Here is a 22,214-nt window from a genome sequence, read left to right as displayed (position 1 = left end):
CAACGTCTATTAACTATTTTCAAATGAAATGTGTCAATGACATAACTTTTTGTCAGCGAAATTTTTTAACATAACATAATCCAAAGGTGTGAGGAATTTGAACTTTTAACTTAAAAAAAATGTCAATTTAGCACTGAAATTATATGTGCGCGCATGTCGGCCACATATCATTTATTTCCTTCAGTTGGTTTTTGTTTAAAAATGTAACTTCAAATGTATAATAATGGGATATAGTACAAAGGTGTGGCAGTGGAGGCCCCATGCCCCTCTTTCTTTCCCCATTCCTAAACATGTCTTTTGGGTCATCTCTTCTACATCTTATCTTTCTTGATTTTCAGTGCTTAAATTCTTTTAAAAGCAAAGCCAATTAAAAAAAAAAAAAGTATGTGAGAAATTACAAGTTAAATATACAGCATATAAAAAGGTTTAGAACAAGACAAGGTGATGACTCCAAAAGCCACCAAATTCAATTCCATTTTCATCATCATTATTATTATTATTATCATTATTTTATTTTTATGCTTTCTATGACCTGTCTGTCATCATATGTTTCCCACCATCAAATAATAATGCATCAATAATCTTCTTTCTTCCACTTTTTTATTTATTTTCCTCATGGCTTCCCTTCTTCTTTTACTTTCTCTCTCTCAAGCTCAATTTTTTAGTATATTGGAAGGGTATGCAAAAGAAAAAAAAAAAAAAAAATCCTTTTTTAAGGACAAGGTTGTCCATTCTTTCCTCTTCTTGTTGAGTCTTGCAAATGAGAGAAAGAAAAGAGAGATAGGAAAAGGGGTGTTTGGAATGGAGTTTGCTCCGAAATCTTCTTCTTTCTTTTCTTTTTTGTCAATCCTTTTGAAAGGAGAAGAAATAAAACTACATGTCAATGTCTTTTTCTTTCATTATTTTTCAAGTTTTCTTTCTTGCTTTCTTCAAAATTGTTATTCTATGTTGTTTTTTTCCCTAACTAAAAGTAGTCTTCTTCTTCTTCGTATTTGAAAAGTTTGTTGGTGTTGATTGAACGGAAAAAATGATCTCGGACCAGGCTTCATTCCTCACACGTACCTTTTCCTTTAGTAAATTTTGGATATTGGAAAGAACAAAATAGCTTTGCTCAACTTTTCTGGTAAGCTCTCTCTTGAAGTCTCTTATTGGGTTCATATATAGAACTGTGCAGCATATATTTGTATTTATTGCCTCTCACTTTAGGTTAGGGTTTGATAGTTGTTGGGAAGATTTGTTAATATGTCTAAAAAAATGTATGGTAGTATTGATAAGTGATGTTTTCAAAGTTTTAGATCTTTAGAAGGGTAATCGTTGTCATCTTAACTATTCAACTATATATGCTCAGATTCACTAATTTGCTAGTTTTTCTAAATTTAACACTCTTACAAATACAAAACGATTGGTACGATTTGGACATTTTTACAAATTTGTGTCAACTATCCAATCATTCTGAAAAGAATACTATTCAAGGTTTCAATTATATTATGTTTTTTTTAATATATATATGTATGTATAGGAAATTAGAGAAATATATATATAATGTGGGAAATTGGAGAAAAAAAGATCCACAGTTCAATGTTGTAAACCCTAGGGTTTTGCCTGTATACGATTTGAATTCATGACACATTTATTTTAGGTTAAAAACAAAATTATTGTAGCTCAATTAATTGGCCAATGAAGGAAAATAAAATGTCATTTCTTTAAGTTATATATAGTCAAGCAAGATGATGTGTCTGTCAATGCAATTGAAAGCTATGATATGCATTGATTACTATCTCAATGATGGATGGTTTGATCTTTTACTTTTATCAATTAGTTAAACTTTAAGAAATTACATGGTTCACTAAAGTATTCAATTAAAGATTTAAATTTGTACCAAAAAAAGATAGAGATCAATTAAAAACTCAACTCAATTTATTACCATATTTTTCCAACACTCAAAATCTATTCATTTTGATTATTATCAACTCGTACATTATGTCTTAGTTTTTCAAGTTTTCTTTTTAAAATTGAATTGTTTACACAGAAAAAGCATCATTTTCAGAAAGAAAGAAAGAAAATAAAGATGTTTTAGTTATGTTTAAAGCTTTTTTGTTCATCAACTTGGCATATTAACTACCCTGCCATAGTGTATAAGAGATCTAGGCTTAGTAGGTAATTAAGTTTAAGGGAAAATGTTTATCTTTTAGTTACATTTGTCACATTTTTATCAAATTTTATGTCCTTAACTTTTAGTTTGATGTATTTTACAATATATTTTGATCGTAAGAAAAAAAGGAATATATAAACATGCACAACAAACCTTCGAATATGCCCCCTCAAGTCTCAACCTTTTACAACTTTGTTACGACCTTCTGGTGTAAACAGTTCATATATAGAAAGGCTATCACTGCCCTCATCCCTCCTCAAGCATGTTTCCTAGAAACCCATCTTCATATTCTTAGGTTATTCCACTAATGGTACACCAATGGAGACCGACAATTGTGGGATATTTTACAAAAACTATTATGCTATGCTTGATCTCACAATTGGGCTCGAGTTTGACGGACCATGCATGTAGCAGGTCTCTGTTCTCATCTTTCTTTACATAGTTTAATCAAGAAACTTGGAAAATGGTTTACTGAGGTGAAATCAAAGCCAACTCATAAGTTCTTATATCGAGAAAATTATTGCAAAACCCTTTTAATTAATCAAAAACCTCCCACTAATAAAGAAATAAAGAGTATTAACTTTTTCAATAGAATACCTTTTAGCTTAACAAATCTATCCAAAAAGGATAAGTTGAGTACAAAGGACAAAATTTTAAAATGAGTCGAAAAAAGACTAAAATTTTTAAATATCAATGAAAAAAAATCTAAATAAATTAACGTAGTTAAGTCGAATCTCTCCTAAAAAAAATTCAAAAAACTCAAAGTAGAGGATAACATTAATATCGAATAAAATATAGAAGTGCAACAAAAGAAGATCCTAACTTTCACAGGTACCACAGACCTTTTATGTCCGATTTGGGACTAGAAGCTAGAAAGATACAAATATGTCAATAAAACTCAATTCATTGGCAAGTCTATCTATGTATGGAATATAGATGAGATATCCAAATTATTGATCATTAAAGTTCTTAATGAAATGCTCATGGCTGTGCAAGTGCCTATGAGTCCAATAATATGATCATGACCGACCCTCAAGTAGTAAAACTAATCCTAAATGGTCTGACAAGTTCGATATTAAGCTTTGGTGGGAGACAACTGCGTTAGCAAAGAAACAAGAGCTGAGATAATATCAAGACCAATAAAAATTAAAGTCAAAAGATAGAAAGTAGTTAAAATAGAAAATGGAGCCTCTACTGATTCCAAAGAAGTAGTAGTTCGAAGAAGTTGGAGATGCTTTTTAGAAAATCTAGTATATGCTATAGAATATCATTTCACTCCCACTAATAATGAAGAAAGTAGGAATAACAACAGAAGAATATAGAAAAAATTAAGATGTTCAAAAGTGAGAAATTTCAAATGGTATGAAGACATGTTTATGATCGTATATACAGTGTTCATGATTGTAATCAACAGCATTGGAAAGAGCAATATATTGGTGGACTTCCTCAGTTTTATGGTAGAAAGAGTATATAACTCTCTCAATAAAACCTATAATTACGAAATTTCTTTTGTTAAAGCTAACCTATGGTCAGTTGACAAATAAAATAATATAGAATGTGGATTAGAAATCTGTAACAAAATAAAAGTTCAAAGCAAAGTGCTAAAAGCCATAATCTCCAACAAAGAGAAATGGAAAACTTTTGTTCTCAATATTGCTTCCAAAGATTAGAAGAACTACACTCATCTAAAAAAAGAATTTCAGAAAGAAATTATGTAGACTTACATAACCATCCCCCTGTACTATAGGAAACCAAAAAGGACATACATCCCCTACAAACAAAAAAGATATCACAAAAAATATCCTTATAAGAAAAAAAAAACCCAATAATATGGAGAAAAAGAAAGCACAAAAGGCAAAGAGACAAAAGATAAGGATCATTGCTACAAAATGTAGAAAACAAAGACACTTCCCGAGTTCGGGAGATGCTCAAGCAATAAAAATATGACGAATCTAATAATCAAATACAATAAATTGTATATGAAACAGACTCAGTGTTCTCAAGTAACAAAGAAACTGTCTATCGAACAATAGATTATAACTCGACAATGATCTAAAAAGAACTGTACTATAAATATTAAAAGAGATTCACTTAAGTAATCTACTTAATTCAAAACCTTTTTAGAAGAAAAGAATTTAGATAACAAAATCTTACAGAAATCTCGTGGATCATGGAATAGACCACCTTTCGTCTCTTTTGAGTAACCTACGATCATTGTTTTGAACGTGGTTCCAATTTCTTTGGATTTGTCACAAGCACATTTGTTAGGCATTCCCAAATCCTGATGTCCCATAAACTACTTTTACGATCTCTCTATATTTAACAGGTGTTTCATTAACACTCTTTGTGAAACTTGTGGTTCAAGAGGTAACTTGCAAGTCTCTACTACATAAACCTAGAACAAGCTAGATAGGAAGAAAGCATAACTGATCATCACAGATCAAACTATGTGTAGCAAGGTTCTATTTTTCATCTTTAATACATCATTTTGTTGAACTGTCCCAGATGTTGAGAGTTGAGATGTGATTCCATGTTCTATCATATAGCTATGGAATCCAATACCCATATACCTCTCCGCTTCGATTTGATTGGTTTTAATCTTTTTACCTAACAAATTTTAAGCTTAAGCCTTATAGAACTTTTCATTAGGTAAACATTAAGGGTCGAGGGACGTGCCCTAATATATAGAGAAATGATCTCCCACCAAGATATCATTTATCCATATAGGTTAATACACGTGCCAACAATAATTACACAAAGTGAAAAGATTAAAAGACTGGCCAACAAGATAGAACCCCTGTCTGGCATCTTATCTCTTTGGAATCTTTCCTTTTAAAAAGAAAAGATTATGATAAGATTTGGGTGGGATAGGACCCTCACTTATCCTTATCTCTTCGTAATCCAACAAAATATTAAAATACAAAACAAAAAGTAAAATTACAAGCAAAGCTGAAAAGATATGTATGTAATTGTTCTCAGGCCTTTTTTGGTAATTTCTTCATAAAGATGATGATGATGTCACCCAACTTCGTCTAAATGGCCAGGATTGGTCTTACCATGTGACGACTATAGATTCTCCAAGACAGAATACGTCCAAGGACTTACTCTCGCCTTCCTCATCATTAACTGCCCAAGCATCCTAATCTCGTTGAATATTGTAAAATAATCATTGGTTTTGAATTTTACCTCTAACATTGCACACACATTATTATTCAAGTGAAGTTCTAAATGGTCATGCTTTAAAGCCTTGCAAGTATATCCCAATTTAGTGCATGCTCTAGAGAATTTTTCTAAAATACCATAGGAAACGACCTTCACTTCTACTTTTAGAAAGGTGAGAATTTATCAAGAGTACTCCTGTCACTATGTACTCCACTGTCATCGAGTATAGAATTCATTAAGAACTAAGTTCAGCCTTTTCATTCGCTTCAGGATGTCATGCTAATCATTGTATCATAAGAATGAAACTCTTGGTTACTCTAGCATGATTATCTTTATATCACTTGTTATAAATCATTACCTATTCTTTATGAGGTTTCGAAAACCTTCTCTTTAGCAAATTCTTTTGTTAAAGAATCAATCAAGTTATCATTAGTTCATATATGATCCACTATTATTGCACCATGTGAGAAATTCTCTAATGGTACTATGCTTATGACGTATATGTCATCTTTTATCGTTGTAATTATAAGTTTTTAATAGTAGTAGTTAATGTTATCATTTCTAACTCCATCATAGATTGAGCTAAAATAGTCTATTTCTTGAATTTTCAAGCAACGTTCTTTCCTACTATATTGAAGATATAACCATATGTAGCCTTTGAGTCATCTGAGAATGAGTTCCAATTAGCATCAATGTAACCTTCTAGGACAACAGAAAACTTTTGGTAATGTAATCCTAATTTCTGGGTTTTCTTAAGGTATCTCATAACTCTTGCGATATCATTTCCATGTTCTAAACTAGGTCTGCTAGTAAACCTACAAGGTAATCCTACAACATAAGCTATATCTGGTCTAGTGCAATCAACAACATATCTCAAACTGTCGATAATGCTTCCATATTTTGGTTGGTTAACACTATCTTCAGTGTTCTTGAACAACTTAACACTAGGATCGTAGAATATACATACTGGTTTACTATCAAAGTAATTATATTTCTTTAGAATCTTCTCTATGTAATGAGACTGATCTAAACAAATTTTCTTTTCAGATCAAGTAATTTTTATACCTAAGATTACATTAGCCTCTCCTAAGTCTTTCATGTCAAGATTTGCTCACAAAATTAATTTTACATTATTTATGACATGCAAATTTGATCCAAAGATTAACATATCATCTATATATAAGCATATGATAGTACATAAGCCATTCTCAGACTTATAGTTGATGCATTTATCACTTTCATTTGCGTTGAATCCCTTAGACATGATTAGATTATCAAACTTTGCATGTCATTGCTTAGGAGCTTGTTTTAGGCCATAAAAGGTTTTATCTAGCTTACAAACTTTAGATTCTTGACCATGAACTATGAAACCTTCATATTGTCCCATATAGATCTCTTCTTCTAAATCAACTTTTAGGAAAGCAGTCTTAACCCCCATTTGATGTTCTAAGAGATTATTCAGGACAACCATAGAAATCAACACTCTAATTGAGGTGATTCTAGTTACTGGGGAGAATGTGTAAAAAATCTATGTTTTTCCTCTATCTAAAGTCTTTCGCTACCAGTCCAAATTTATACTTGTCTATTGATTCATCAAGCTTGAGTTTCTTCCTTAGAACTCATTTACAACCTAGCTTTGCAATCAGATGGTAGGTCAACTAGGTGCCAAGTCCTATTTGTTTCAAGAGAATTCTTTTCATCATTAATATCTTTTTGCCACAAGTTGACATCTACCGAAGATAAGGCTTCTTTTAGATCTTCAAGATCTTCTTCTACATTGTACATTTCGAAGTCTTCTCCAAATTAAGTTTTGAGTGGTTCTCACTCTCTTGCTTCTTCAATTAATCTCATAATTTTTTTTTTCACATTGGTTGATGAAGTTTGTAGAGCATATTACATATTATATCTATACTCATGAAGTGTGATTGGTTGTTTTTTTAGCAGAAAACAATATTGATCTAGCCGTTGTAATATTATTGTTTTTGCATTTTGAGTGTTCAATGCAAACTGTACATTTATGAACTAAAATGTTGTTAATGTTGAGTTTGTGATATTGTTGTGGACTTCAAGTAGCAACTATTTTGTCGTGGATTTTGTGGCGGACTTTGAGTATTGACGCCTCAAGTTTTATCTTATGGATACCTCATCACCGGCCAACCTCCACACACAAGGGCTTCCCTACTCGATCTTCTAGCTTGCCAACAACCAAAACTTCAACGCATAGGTCCCTCTCAACGCAAGCTCCTCTCAACCCTTCATCAAATATTCATTTCGACCAGCACTTAGCCACTTCAACGGCAATGGCTTCTCACCCTACCACCTCTAAAACTCCCAAAATTTGTATCAGTGTAAGGCATCACACCAATCTACTCGAATACTTTATATCCACAACTTCTCAACGTCATTCTCATACTCCTACAATAACTACACCACACTACTGCTGCATACCAAATTTCAATATCTCTAATAAGGAATTTGCAAAATCTGTCTTTGGCATCTCAAAATGGCTAGAATAGGCATATCAGTGCATGATCTCAAATGGGTATAAAGGTTAGCAATTTGCTTCCTTGTATTGAGAATATAATGCTTTTGGAAAGAGTTGAATTAAATCAATTATTTTATAGACTGGAATTCTTCTTTCAACAAATTTAACCTAATGATTTTCTTTCAAATCAAAATTATTATGAATATAAATTATTTGGTCTAACTTGGATAAATCCCATTTTTAATATCATTGTCTATCTTTAATTTGCACAAAGCTTCCATCGGTGATTTTTGAAATACCCAAAGACCTTGTATTGTTCCACTACTTCTCGAGTTAATTAGCTCCTTGGTTGGAGCCTCTTTAAATAGAATCCTTTTTAAGAGATTCAAAATTTAGACAATTTGGGATAAATCATTTTGTAAAGTATTAGTTTTCAAATAAATTATTAATTCAATAAAATTGATTTGTCAAGACCACCAAGACTAGGACCATGATGTTGAAATGCAACTATTTGAATAGAACCTAAAATAATGACTAAAATAAAGTAAATATTGAACCATTTGGAGCAACCATCATATGTTGGTCTAACGATAAAAAAAAATAGACAGTCTCAACTAAACTTGAAGGATACTGTTTCGAGTCTCAATTAAACTTTAAGGGATCATTGTTTCACCAGCTCATATTTGAATTGTCCAACTTTCTTCCTATTCTTTGTTTCCCTCCCAAAAAGCTTGGAACAATTTAGCTCACTCTTTCCCAGTTTTGCTTCACAATCCTCTTTTTTTCCCGAGGATCATTTGATTCTTTCTTCTCGTTGGCTCTCTCCTGGCTTGCTTTGAATGGTTCTGTATCTCACCCCCATCTTTAATAAAAACATTATTTTCCTTTTCAAAATTGAATTTTGTTGTCTAAATAATATATTTATAACTAATGTTTAATTGATTAGATCATATTTTTCTTGTTCATCTCCGAGTATAGAAAATCCAACCCTTATAGGGTGGGATTGATGTCATATGGATATGCTTGTTTGAAAATCTATGACAAAACCTGTGAAACTGGAAAAAGTCAAAACACTAATAATAATCCAACCTGCCAACATTCTTCTGCCTTTGTAGCTTTCTTTGAAACAACCCCAAATGAAACAAGTTTAAACAGACGTGAACTCTAATGTAACATCATATACTAGTTTGAATTTGTCATAGGTAATAACATCGAAACTTTCAGCATTCATCAACATTTTCAAAGAGATTAGAAAAAGTTATTTTCCTTCTATACTGATGTCGAACCTTGATGAAGAAATATTAATTGTAGTCCTATAGTTATTAAAGGCATTCAGTGAATGAAATCAGTAATGACTGAAAATAATACTCACTGATGAAAATAAAGCTACATAAAGTAAGTGACTGTTGTATAAAGTTGATCGCAACAATATCTATGTAGATTCTAGTCAATAAATAAGAAAGAAAAAAGAGAACAAAACTGCTCCTAGCATTGTATTCGTATAATTCCAACGATCTCTGTGAAGGAAAAGATACAGATCTACAAGCTACCAGCAAAAGACTCAAAGCTAAAAACTTATCTATCTTATGGGGTCAATCTTCTTTACTCTGTGACAGTCTTGCCCGATGTCGAAGCTCAGCTCTTTTCCACCTGACTACTAGATAGCATAAAGTAAAGAGCGTGTTTATCTGTCATACAGAAATGATGGTTCAGTTAAGTGTTCTTAACCCGGAAAACTACACAACAGATAAATGAAAGAGAAATAATTCATGGGGGGTTCATCAGGGACATGACAAAAATAAGTAATAGCGAAAACTTACCAGGATTATCATTGAAATTACAAGCAGTGGCCCAGACCAGAGTGCTGAAAGGAAAACTCCATTAGGATCAAAATAGTTTTGGGTGGCAAAATTCTTCCAGTTTTTGCTCAAGATTCCATTGATTATTTCAGCAAAATATACACCAGCCACTGCATGACAAATTCAAATATGTAAGTACTCCAAATATGAATTTCTTATCACTAGAAATGAAGAACGGTTGAAGTTGAGAATGAACTTGCAAAACATGAATGTGAACAAGCATGAATTTTTTTTTGTGGAATGTAAAAAAGGGTGTCCTCTCCTTGAAATACATGAAAAGTGTACACATCAACATGTAAAATGTAAATCTGAAATGTGTCCACAGTCATGCATACAAGCATGCAATAATTTTTGGGGTGCTCAAGGGGATTCCTTCCTAGTAAAATTGAGAAATCTATGACATTGACGACATTGGATCATACATTTACAACATTTGATCATACATCTTACACTCTTAACAAGAAGCCGGAAGAGATTAAAAGAGAGATAGATCTATTGAATTAAAATAGTCCAACAAAAAGCAGCCAAGTTAAACCAAACAGTTTTATGGTCGGAAAGCATACACACATAAGAAACATTAATCAACAACTTAAGCAGCGAATGTAATCCTATGATTTTATTATTGCAACCTTGCAGCAGTGACTCCAAAAATACATTCAAACCTCAGTGTTCCTCTCTAAGCACAAGAGGTAGTATATTTCCATACCCACTAGAGAAAAACTCACTACTTTGCCAGTACAGAGGATGCAATTTATATATTATGCAAACTCAACTACATAATTGCAATCTTGATGCAGAAAGTAATTTCCAAAAAGATATTCAAACCTCAGAATTCATCTCTAAACTTAAAGGTCTTCACACTATTCATAACCTTGATGGCTAGATCAAAACACACTACTTTGCCAGGATGCAATATGAACAGCAATTAAAGAAATCAAAATAGGAAAACCTTGAACAATGTCATTAAATTTCAGCAAAAAGAGCAAATAGAAGAAAATATCATACGTGCAAGAAGAAACAAGAACATCTGGAAGTTGGTACGCTTCCTGGTAAAAATAGTTATTATCAGCAACAATCCATGAAACCCCAATAACCCCATCAACCAAGGTTCCTGCAAAATGTCAAAAAAAAAAAAAAAAAAACATAAAACACAATACTCAAAATGGGCAGGAAAAAAATGGAACAAAAGAAAACAGAAGTTACTTAATGGGGATTTTACCTTCCAGTCAATGGCGTGGAAGAAACCGATGAAATTATCAAGAGCGGGACGGAGACCGGATCGGAGTTCGGAGGAAAGTTTTTGAATGAGATCCGACATTTGGTCCATATGTTCCTCCATTACAGATCTCAACTCATCCATGAGTAGAAATGAAACTGAAGGATGCCAAAGATTGGATAACAGATTTAAAATTCTGATGTTGGGTTCTTGTTCGACCCAAGACCTCGAGCTGGGAAGCTATGAAAGGACGGCGTTTTCTCTGAACCCCTCTGGAAATTTCCAGAAATTATTCGTAGCGACCATTTTCAGCCTAAATTCACTTCAGCTTTTATTCTATCATTTTTAACGATTATTTAATAAAAAAAAAAGCTTATTACAACAAGTTATAATAATTAAGTATTAGGTTTGATATACCTTCGCTTAATACTTAATACATTTCATTTTTGGAACGCTGCGGACCTTAAAAAATTAATAAAAATAACTTTTTAAAAAGCTTCTTTTACGAGTTATTTCAAATACGTCTTTATTTTAATTACAATAATATTTTTTAAAATAAGCATTTTTTCATTCTTCTATTTTCTTTTCTTATTGAGATTTTTTAATAACTATTTTTTTAAAGTTACCTATTTTCTTTTCTCTTTTTATTTAAAATCAATATTTCCTTCATTTTAGGAGATTTTGTTTTATTTTGTTATATTTTTCCAAACTGAAAATTAATGACCTATCTATTGTGATCTCGACTATAAATCAAATATTAATATAGTGAAAATTGTAAAATATATCACATATATATCGTTGTTTATTTTTAGTTTAATAATATCTTTCATTTTTTCGTAAGTCAATTTAACTAGAGTACTTAGAACTTATTTTAATTGATATAAGAAAAAAATGTTTTTAAAAAAACATTTTTAATTATTTAGACTGTTTTGATAGGAGTGATTTAAAATATATTGCATGTGTGTCATAAGAAGACATGGCTAAATGTAACTCTGTTTGACTTTCATTTTGCATGACCCTTTTGGTTATACTTATTTTGAAACTTATTTTACTGTTGCTTAACTAGAACTTTCGTAAACTCGATCATCTGATTACATGATTTATTATATTTTGTGAATGGTTTGTAATATTTTCAATGAGACCATTCATGTTAATGCAACTGTAGTCAAAATTATTGTATTCAAATACTAAAATTTCTCATTTACATTATTTTCATTAAAATCAATAGGGACAAGAAATTGAATTAGAGATACAAAATATATATTAAAAAAACAACTAAAAATTTGATACAAAATATTACCTTTTTTGGCCCCTCGACAAACACCAATATAGAATGAAATAGGTGATAGATCTCTAGCTATATGGTGCGATCGTTTTGTTGTACTATAAACTAAAGGATTTTCTTCTTTGTTATCCTAAACCCTAAACATTTTGTAAACACAAGTGGAACGATGCTAAAATTGTAACAAACAACCCTACATACATGTTTGTTAAATATAAATATATGTAATGTTCTTAGCTATGAGTGAAACATGAATGAACCGAGATCAGATAGATTCTATGAAAGTACGATTAAGAAAAGACTTAAAATAATTAAAAGCTACCATCTATACAATGCACCTGCGCCTCTGTGGCCTCAAAGTTAAGTGTTTAACTTTAAGCAACTAATGTTTGGTGATTTCCTAAGATTTTCCTATAAAGCATATGAGTATAGACAAAACATATTGAAAGAATCTGTGCTGGTTTGTGGAAACAATCTCCACTCACCAAAGTTGTTAGAAAAGCAAAAATGGCATATCCAAGTCACAGGAAATGTACTAAATCCATATTTTGAATTTTGGTCTGAATCCTAGCTTGGACGTCAAGGATGATGTCAAAGTGAAGCCTCTTCCATTAAAATGTGGTTTAGAGACGAACCAAATGAAAGTTAGTAGACATGTAACACCTTAAATTTAGGTCGCGTTCCAAACATTTGCTACATGCCTTAATCCAACATGTGGAAGGTGAAGGGGTGGGGATTCGTAACTTGGAGGTCATTTCTCAAGGTTCTACATTGAAATAATTTGAATACATCACATAACTTTGAAAAGATCAGAGACAATAGTTTAAACAATGAACCATTCTCAGTTCGAACTACTAAAAAACAATTAAAAGTACACTAGATAATGAGTGATATCAATGGAACTCAGTTTGGTACCTTATTACTTTACAAGAGAGGTGTGTATACTTTTTTTTTTCAAAGCATAATATTCACCCAAAAAAATCACTGAGCTTTCTCCATATCTCCAATTAGGAAGAAAAAAAAAAGGTCGCTTAGACTGGTTTTTTCCCTCTTCAAAATGGTGTTATTGATTGAGCAAATATCTCCAACCACTGTTTCCCAATTGCAGCCATTGAGAAAAAGCACTTGAGACTTAGGAGAAGTTGCTGTTGCATTCGTGTCAAAGCAGCTTGCAATCTGGCTTTTTCTTGAAGCTGGAATTTGGCAGTCAGGATCCAAATAGTAGCTCCTTAAGAGATGTTAGAGGTGAGTTGAATCCATATACCACAGAGTCTCTCCAGAAGAAAAAACCTATGAGAATTAGCCAACATTAATTTGATATCTTCAGATGTCATCTTGCAACAATCGTGTTTCTCACTTACTACTTCATGGTTTTTGTTTTTGTTTTTCTTTCGATTGCAGTATCAGAAGTCTAGAGCTTCACTTGATATGATAATATTCTATGCTATTTAAATTTTATGTCATGAATTTAGGCACCCTTTGATAACCTTTTAGTTTTTGGAAATTATGTTTGTTCTTATTTGTCATAGTTTTCATCCTTCCTAACTAAACACTTGAAATCTTAGTCAAATTATGAAAAAGAAAACTACTTTTACAAGCTATTTTTCTAAGCTTTTGAAAACTCCTAAAAGTTAGATAACAAAGTAGTATTTATAAACTTAACTTTTAAAAAACAAACCAAATAATTATCAAATGGAGCTTTCATTCTTTTTTCTAAAAATGTAATGTAAGGCATTTGGCATCTATTTGGTCTATGGTTTTTTAAAAATTAAGCTTATATTACTTTCACTTAAAAGTTTCTTTGGTTTGTTATTCACTTCCTATTAATATTTTTAAAAACTGAGCCAATTTTGAAAACTAAAAAAATGGTTTTCAAAAACTTATCTTTGTTTTCAAAATTTGACTAAGGATTCAAGTGTACTTTTAACAAATGTATGCAATTTAGGATAAAACAAGTATATATTTCAAAAACTCAAAACAACAAAAATAAATACAAAACATTACCAAACAGGACCATAGTAATTCTTCTCTAAAATGAAAAATCCAATCTTATATTTTACCTTTTCAACTTCTGAAAATACAAAGAACACAAATATAAATATATAGATATAGATATATATAGATAATATTTTCAAAATAAATAGAGAAATTATTACGTATAGAAAAAAATGTCAAACTATTAACATAAAAAGCAAAAAAGAAAACACACAAAAATATACACCGATAGACTTCTATCAACTATTGATGATAGACTTGTATCAATTTCTATCACTCATGGTATCAAATGATACAGTTTTATCCATTTCCATCACTGATGGATACTGATAGACTTCTATCGATCTCTATCAATGACAGTCTTCTATTAGTTTTTTCATTAACAGACGTTGATAGACTTCTATCAGAATTGATACACTTCTATCATAATTGATAGACTTGTATAAGTTTTTATCTCTGATAGATGTTGATAGACGTTTATCTGTGTTGTATGGAATGTAGAAAATTTTGTTATAACTTATAAATAGTTTGACACATTTTTCTGTATTTAGAAAGCCCCCTTGTGAATACTGAAAAACAAGAGAAACAAGGACGAGATAGTTCTTATAAATCTATTTATCCTTTTTTAAAAAGAAAATTCAAGTAAAACTTCTACTTAAATAAGTAACAACAAACAAGCTAACGATGCATTTCTTTACTTAGAAAGTCATTGTTTCTTTTCCAATGAATCAATATAAATCGGAAATATATGGAAGGGAAAAATGATTTGAGAGGAGAGGATAACCTATCCAGGAGAATAGACCAGCAGTTGCAGCAATGAAGAACTCCCTGCTCACCCCATTGCAACTGTTGGATCCATAAAGACATTTTCTTATCTAATACTGAGGCAACGTAAATGTTGATGTATTAAGATGATTGGGAGCTTACCAGTACAAGCATAAAATGTTAGCATATCCATAAAACAAAATTGCCCAACCCGAACCCAAGAACCTGCAATTTCGGTTGTAACAAGTATTATCAATACAGTAATGATTGCTGTTAACTTTCATATATTCTACAATTGTCGTGACTTGTGGCATTGAAGTGTATGTTTTTTTAAGTGAATGATATAGAGGCAACTAACAAAGTTCCAAGACAAAATTTATGATTTGGCCTACTTGCATTTACCAATGATCTGCATAAGAAATCATCTTTTAAAAAATGAAGGAAAAAAAAACCATAGAAAATAAATGTAGTTTGGAAGCTTCTCAAGAGGGACTCCCTGTGCTTCTCAAAGTAATCCTGAATCCATCTTAACTTTGAATCCTACCAATTGTGACATTCAAGTTGATTGAAAACAAAATAATGATCTGGAATCAAACATGAAGTTCTGATTGGGTTGGGAATAACTTTACCACATGAAGTCTCGAATGAATAATGCTCGTGGAAGCACAAGACCATTTCCAATCAAAGCAAGAAGCATTGTGAGAGCTGATAAGCCTTTAATGTTCTCAGGATTCAGATAATTAGTCCACTGAACAAAAAGGATGGTGGTTAGAGGCACAATAAAGATGCATGGTATATAATTTTATCATACTCAAAGTTCAAAGAGTGCAAATACCATTTGCGAAACTGGCATCCACATGAAGAGAAGGGTTGCTGTCCATCCCGATAATGCTCCAACAAATTTCACACCTTTCTCAGGAAGTTTTCCTGCTCGTGCCTGTAAATTTTACAAGGACACTTCTAAGGGATGTTGAACAAGATCGAAGTGATAACATTATTAGCAACCCGACGAGGAAAGATAGAAATCTTGGTTTCAGATGATCTCAACTTCAGACTATTCAATTTAATGATCATATACATGTAAGAAAAATGATTGTTCAGAAGAATTTTGCAAAATAAGGAGTATGATCATCATATTTGGTGCGATCTTTGCAACACCATTATTGACAGAGATACTCAATTCTCAAAAACATGAGATTTCTGTGCTGACATATTTCATTAAACGGATTAGCAAATGCAAGAAAAAAAAGGCAAGAAAAAATCTACCAAAGCAACTGCTAGCAGCGCTGTGACCAGAGCAGTTGCTCCAGGCAAGATACTATTCGGTATGAACGGAACAAAAGTAGACCACATAACCTGCAAGAAAAAATTTGCGAAACTAAAAATCCATCTCTTTGAGACAAATTTTACTATTAACTGTTATCATATCTTCAATGAAGCTGGGGTTGAAGAGAAATTACCTGGGGGAGGATAGAAAATCCACCAACAGTGATGAAGTCTTCCCAAAATTTCAAGATTTGTATAGGAAGAATATTAAAGAAATTCATAAAGTTTATAAGAAGACCAGATGCCACAACAGCTGATGTGGCTGCAAAGTAAGGCAGAGGCATGGCCCCTGCTATTGAAAGCTGGGCAAAAACTATATACGTTGTAACTGCTCCTAATGTTTGAATAACCATAGCCTCCTTCTCCCTCTTCTTTGCAAAGTATGATAGCAGTGCAAGGTTTCCAAGCAAACCAGTTAACATTCCCTACATGTATAAATTAACTCTGCGGGGTTCAATACCTTGGCATTTCGTGGATTAGAAATAAATGAAACTGGAAAGTGAAAGAAACAGGGAATACTTCTCTTTCACTTCCACACTCCAGTGAACTTGAATTATCTAGAAAACACTAAATATTAATGCACATCACTCAACATTTTAGTGTTAGTTTTCATTGCCATTTTCATTAAAAAAATTTAGTATATGCTTAGGAGTCATTTTGAAATGGTTGAAATGAAACCACTTTTTTCATCTTGGAAAATTACTTTAAAGCATGTCTTTAATCATTTAGAATTTATTTAATATTAAACCCGATTTAAAATTGATTTTGAATCGTTTTAAATAAATTTTGAATACGAAAAAGATGATTTTAACGTTTCAAAATTATTCTCAAACATATCATTAAACTTTGAATGGAAACACTTCTTACCAGCCATGGAACAGCCAAAAGTGCGGTTGTGTTTCCAGCTAAAAGATTTCGAGCATTAAGGATAATTTGAGGCAATTGCAACAACATAAAAGGAATATTTGCTGCTGCAGAGAACTTTGCTGTTAATGAATTCCACTCCTCAAACCTTTTGCTGTCCCTTAAAGTCTCAGATCCCTTTCACAGTTAAAAAAGAGAACGTCAGTACATACATACAATAACCAGGATCTGCTGGGTCATTCCAAAACTTCAAAGTTTTAGTGTAAGATACAAGGCACATCATTACACACCTTATTGTATATTGCTATTGAAATTCATGACCATTATAATATATGAAGCTATCATTAAAAAATTGCAAACCAACTCAACAGTGAGAAAGATAACATCTTGTTCTTCCACTTATACAACAACACAACACATTTGACATCAGAAGAGAATGAGAGCATTTCCATCCCAGCTTGGAAATTCGTAAGTTGCCTATTCTCTTCACAAATTGGAGATTTCTAAACTTGATCGATAAATCTAAAGAAATATTTTCATAAATTGATATTTCTAATTCCAATTCATTCCTATGGAAAGACACGCCACAATCAAAAGCACATCCTAACATTCTAACAAATATAATGGCAAGTTGAAAATTGAAATGGCCATGTTCTAGTATTGACGAAGACTTTAAACAGGAAACAAATCCCAAACGAAGAGGGAAAAGAAGGAAGAAGATACGACAGCAACCTGGTGATGTGAATGGGGGGCATCGGAGTCCACGGCGGCGACCGGAGTGAAACGACGGTTAGGCAAGTTTAATCGAGAACTGTATGGCAGCACCTGCTTCAAACAAAAGCAATTGTGCGGATTTTTGTTATTCAAAGGTAAAGAAAGGGAAATGGGCTTCAAAGGAATCGAAGCCGCCGAGTAAAACCCAAGTGGGTTTCGTCGTAAAGGAGGTGTTGCTCCATTTGAAGCCAATGGGAGCTTAACAGCCATTAACATCGCGCTAAACTCAGAATTCTGACAGACCCAAATGAAATTGAGTGGTTAGAAAGAGAGAGAGAAGGTAGAAAGTGATGATTGGCAACGGAATCACAGTACAGAGGGTGGGAAAATGGGTTGAACTGGGAATTGGGGAAGGTTCAGATTTTTGAGAAACGGGAGATGACGCGTGGAAAGAATCTCGATTGGGAGGGTTGATAAGACAAAGATGAACTTGTTTGGAGCGATTGAGAGATGGGTCAGAGAGATATTTAGGGAGGATCAGCATTTCGTTTCACGTTCTTTCTTGAAAAGGAAGTATGGGAAAGGAAATGAGAGACAGAGAGAAGCAGCCAGGTTCGGCACAAGATCCAATTTGATGAGTAATTTTTGCAAAGTACAAACCTCACATGCCTTGGCCCTTGGACGCTCTTTCAAACTTCCCTTTTTGTTGATTGCTAAAAAGAAAAAGATTTTCCTTTCAAGTCATAAAGGGTGTTTCTCCATCTCACTACATTTGAGGAAACGTTTTTTCCCCCTAATTTTATTAACTTTGCGGGAAAAGTATGATTTTGAAGTCCAATATTAGATTCCATACTCATTTATGATGTGAATAATGAGTTCAGATCTGGACATTGACATGTGATTAATGAAAAGTATCATATCTTATGGGTTTGGAATTTTCATTTTTAACTTCTTCTACACTTTTTATTATATTATTTGATTATTTTACGGACTTTATAGTAAAACAATAAGTAAGATTTCTTTAGTATAACAATGGTGGAATTGAGAAATCGAATCTATACTATATCAATATCTTTTATATCTTCACTATGTTTCTTTTTCAGTGATCATTTTGTTGTGTTTCTTTGTGAACTTCCATAACAATTGGTATCAAAGCCTTAAAAAAGAAGAATGGTTGATCAAAATGAAGTCAAATAAGTTCAAAATAGAGAAGATCAATGGAACACATGACTTTAGTTCGTTGAGTAAGAAGTTTCATGCAATCGTTGTTCAATAGACGATCGTGAAAGGGATTGCTGAAGATAAGAATTTTTTATACATATTGACTAAAAAGAGAGAAATATGTGATGGAATCAACCCACGGTTCAATAACACCTGACCTAGTTAACAATGTCCTACAATGAGTTCGTGAGGTATATACCACAAGAAAAGGTACAATTAAAATTCTCTTAAGGTCATTTTTCTTTTGAAAATTATGTTAATTAACTAGAATAATTAGACATTTGTGTTTATCGATGTACAAAATTACGGATATCTAACTGTCGATCAAAAGTGTATGAGCGGTAATAAGAAAGATATGTTAGGCCGAAGTGCAAGCATCACTATTGAAAAAGTAATAATCTTAGAGTATTCTAAGCATCAAACCCACAGAATTAACTGTAATTTAATTTCCTTAGGACTGTAAACTAAGTGTTGGCGACAACTTTTAGGATGAATTGTGTTGTGAATAGAATATAATTTAAATTAGAAATAGTAAATAATGGTTCTTGAATATGGGTTAACAATTGCTTCAGTTTCTTAGGTTCTAGGCCTTAAGTGATGTGGTTGCATCATACACATGAATAGAATAATACTCTTGTTCGATTTGGTGTCCAATTTCCTTAGGAGGTATAAGCAACTACTATCTAATGTTTCTATGAAGGGCTGGTTCTTATATTAATTCAAGCTTAAATTTTTTTATCCTAAGGTGTTTCTTATTTTTCCAAGGCGATAGATCCTCCTACCTCTAGGATCCTAGTCCCATATCCCCTTTATGCCTCTAGTTGCACCTTATTCTGAGCACTAGAGCTTCACTAAATTATTAAATTAAGTGGCCAATTTAATTTAACAAAGATAATCTATTAATTCAACGAAGAAGAGAATGCATACGTCAAGTGGGTGTGAAGTGTAATATTATGCTTACACCATGTTAACCTTGGGACATCCACCTTGTCAATCTCCTAGATAAATTTAGCTCGAGATAAATGACAAAATAATGAACTCTATGAAATCAAGAATCATACCTATAATGTACATTTGGTTGGAAAAAGAAGATAAAATAACTATACCAATTATAAAGAAAGAAATGCTAGAAAATACAACCTAGAAGAACTTGAATAAACCTTCAAATTCCAAGTATGTCCGTAGAATGATTCACCCTTTTTCAAGATGATATCGTTCTTCAATACACACTTTCATGAGAAGAGATATCTTAGAGTTGCTATTCCTCGGAAGAATAATTTACGTTCCTGAGGCAACTGATTTGGAGCATTAAGAAGAAATCCAAGGAGGCTGCTGTGAAATGATAGTAACTGAAAGATGGTGATGCAGTCAATGATAGGGGAGTTGCTATTGTGAAATGAATGGCCTTATATCCCTTTTCATAGACACTAAAGTAGTTTGAGAGGGTCAACATAGTTCAAGTTGAAACTTCTTTTTATTTTGTTCTTTTTAAACATAACATCAATCTCTTGCATGCATCAAGGGAACGTGCATATTCGAAAGGTTATTACAAACTATAGCAATTTGAGTTTTTAACCGTAATTCATGAAATGTTTATTCTCAACAAAAAAGATTGGGATAAAAACTCATGCACATATACAACATGTGAATAAGCTTGATTAATAAAAAAAAAACTAAATTTACAGCAATTAGTTTGGAATTCAACAAGTATATGTCTAAACAAATTAAATATGATCGAAAAACTTAAAAACAAACGATCTAATTCACTTAAATACAAAGTAACATTCCTAAAAGATTTTCTTTAAAAACTCATAAATGTCTTTTAAGCCACAACTCAAGATTTCAGTTTCAATGCTCACGTAAAATGCATTAGTTTTACAATTTTATTAAATCAAATGTAAAATCTAATACTCAATATATTTTAACGATCTTTGTGCAAACACATAACTTATATATATGGTTAAAGTAGAGTACTAATCATATTCTTTGAACTTTATTTCTAAATTCAAAAAAATATAATGATGGTGATGAGAAGATCAATGATGAATACACCAAATATATACATATACGACAAAATCACTAAAAGTAAAATACTCACCATATTTGAATGAAATTCTAAATACCTTAAAAATTATGGAGAAAATTCTGACATGTTTTTAACATGAATCAAAATCAATTTCTACGGAATCTTTAAAGTAGGAGAGACTCATGCTGATAACGTATTATAAAATAAAGAACATAAAATGAAAGTTATTACATATAGAATGAAAGTTCTTAACACTAAAAACTGACAACGGTAAAGGTTGACACGTTCTGCGGGTCAAAGTTTGTATGTGCTTTTTAGAAAGAAAAAAATGTTACAATTACCTATTTTGAGGTCCAATGATTGCATTGAAATATATAAGACAAACAATATTCATCAACAAACTAAACAAACCACACATTACAAATCTTGTCAACCATATAAACAAATAGCATACAACCCACACATTTCCAATCTTGTCGACCATATAAACAAATAACATTTTATGTATACACTCACAGCAATATTACAACACTGACAAAGAGTTGTAACTCTATTAAAATACAAATGTTTTAACATAAAGCAAGTAATGGATTCATCAACAAAGACAAAAACTTTATTACTAAAAAAGAGTTTGAACAATTAAAATACTATACAAGAGATACAAACTAAAAAGAGCCTGAAACTCAATGGCGTTGAATAATCTACACTTCAGATATGAACTTGAATTCCACAACCTAAAACAAAATCAAAATCCAATAGACAACGTGTCAAGTTAAAATGAACTCAAAGCGACACTTTTATCAAATACTTCAAGAGTTGGGAAAACCATACAAAAAGCCACAAATCCAACAAGTGCAAAATGGAAATCCTAAGAAGCCATTTGGATTGAGGGAATTGTGATAAGAATAGGGGTGGGAATGGGTATGGGCTAAACTTGCCAATTAAGTTTTCCCCAACATGCTAGTCTTATATCCCTCAAACTAATCCCAAACAACTAATCAAACTAAATTCAAACAAACCATTAGTTATATTCTACTTCTATTTAATATTTAGCCATTTGTAAGATCAAATCAACTATAAAAAGAGAACACAATCTTGAAATTGAAGCTAATTTGAAATTCAGAAAATTGGGTTGTAATTTTAGTAC

The 22,214-nt window shown here is 32.0% G+C and overlaps 2 protein-coding genes and 1 long non-coding RNA gene across 4 annotated transcripts; 1 reads left to right on the top strand and 2 right to left on the bottom strand.

The window, feature by feature from the left end:
• The first annotated feature begins 410 nt into the window (after positions 1 to 410).
• LOC105434701 lies at positions 411 to 7,945 on the top strand. 2 transcript variants are annotated; one of them, XR_968815.2, is made up of 2 exons: positions 411 to 1,123; positions 7,385 to 7,945. It is a non-coding gene; the product is annotated as an uncharacterized LOC105434701 (long non-coding RNA). The 2 variants fall into 2 exon arrangements; XR_968814.2 differs by having other exon boundaries at positions 427 to 1,123; positions 7,388 to 7,945.
• A 1,190-nt stretch (positions 7,946 to 9,135) lies between these two features.
• Positions 9,136 to 11,218, bottom strand: LOC101206816 (transmembrane protein 18). The gene is made up of 4 exons (XM_011651747.2): positions 10,878 to 11,218; positions 10,664 to 10,769; positions 9,620 to 9,768; positions 9,136 to 9,487 (listed from the first exon to the last, which is right to left on the bottom strand). Exons 1-4 carry the CDS (start codon positions 11,016 to 11,018, stop codon positions 9,392 to 9,394), a joined length of 492 nt encoding a protein of 163 aa, XP_011650049.1. The 5' UTR covers positions 11,019 to 11,218; the 3' UTR covers positions 9,136 to 9,391.
• A 1,682-nt stretch (positions 11,219 to 12,900) lies between these two features.
• Positions 12,901 to 18,490, bottom strand: LOC101207049 (maltose excess protein 1-like, chloroplastic). Its single transcript, XM_004151804.3, has 9 exons — positions 17,839 to 18,490; positions 17,110 to 17,283; positions 16,377 to 16,667; positions 16,183 to 16,272; positions 15,752 to 15,853; positions 15,546 to 15,664; positions 15,079 to 15,141; positions 14,936 to 14,997; positions 12,901 to 13,446 (listed from the first exon to the last, which is right to left on the bottom strand). Exons 1-9 carry the CDS (start codon positions 18,094 to 18,096, stop codon positions 13,364 to 13,366), a joined length of 1,242 nt encoding a protein of 413 aa, XP_004151852.1. The 5' UTR covers positions 18,097 to 18,490; the 3' UTR covers positions 12,901 to 13,363.
• Positions 18,491 to 22,214: the final 3,724 nt, after the last annotated feature.

The sequence above is a fragment of the Cucumis sativus genome, chromosome 2 (genome assembly GCF_000004075.3).
Source record: "Cucumis sativus cultivar 9930 chromosome 2, Cucumber_9930_V3, whole genome shotgun sequence".
NCBI classification, from domain to species: Eukaryota; Viridiplantae; Streptophyta; class Magnoliopsida; order Cucurbitales; family Cucurbitaceae; genus Cucumis; species Cucumis sativus.
This window is presented reverse-complemented; position numbering and strand designations above follow the sequence as displayed.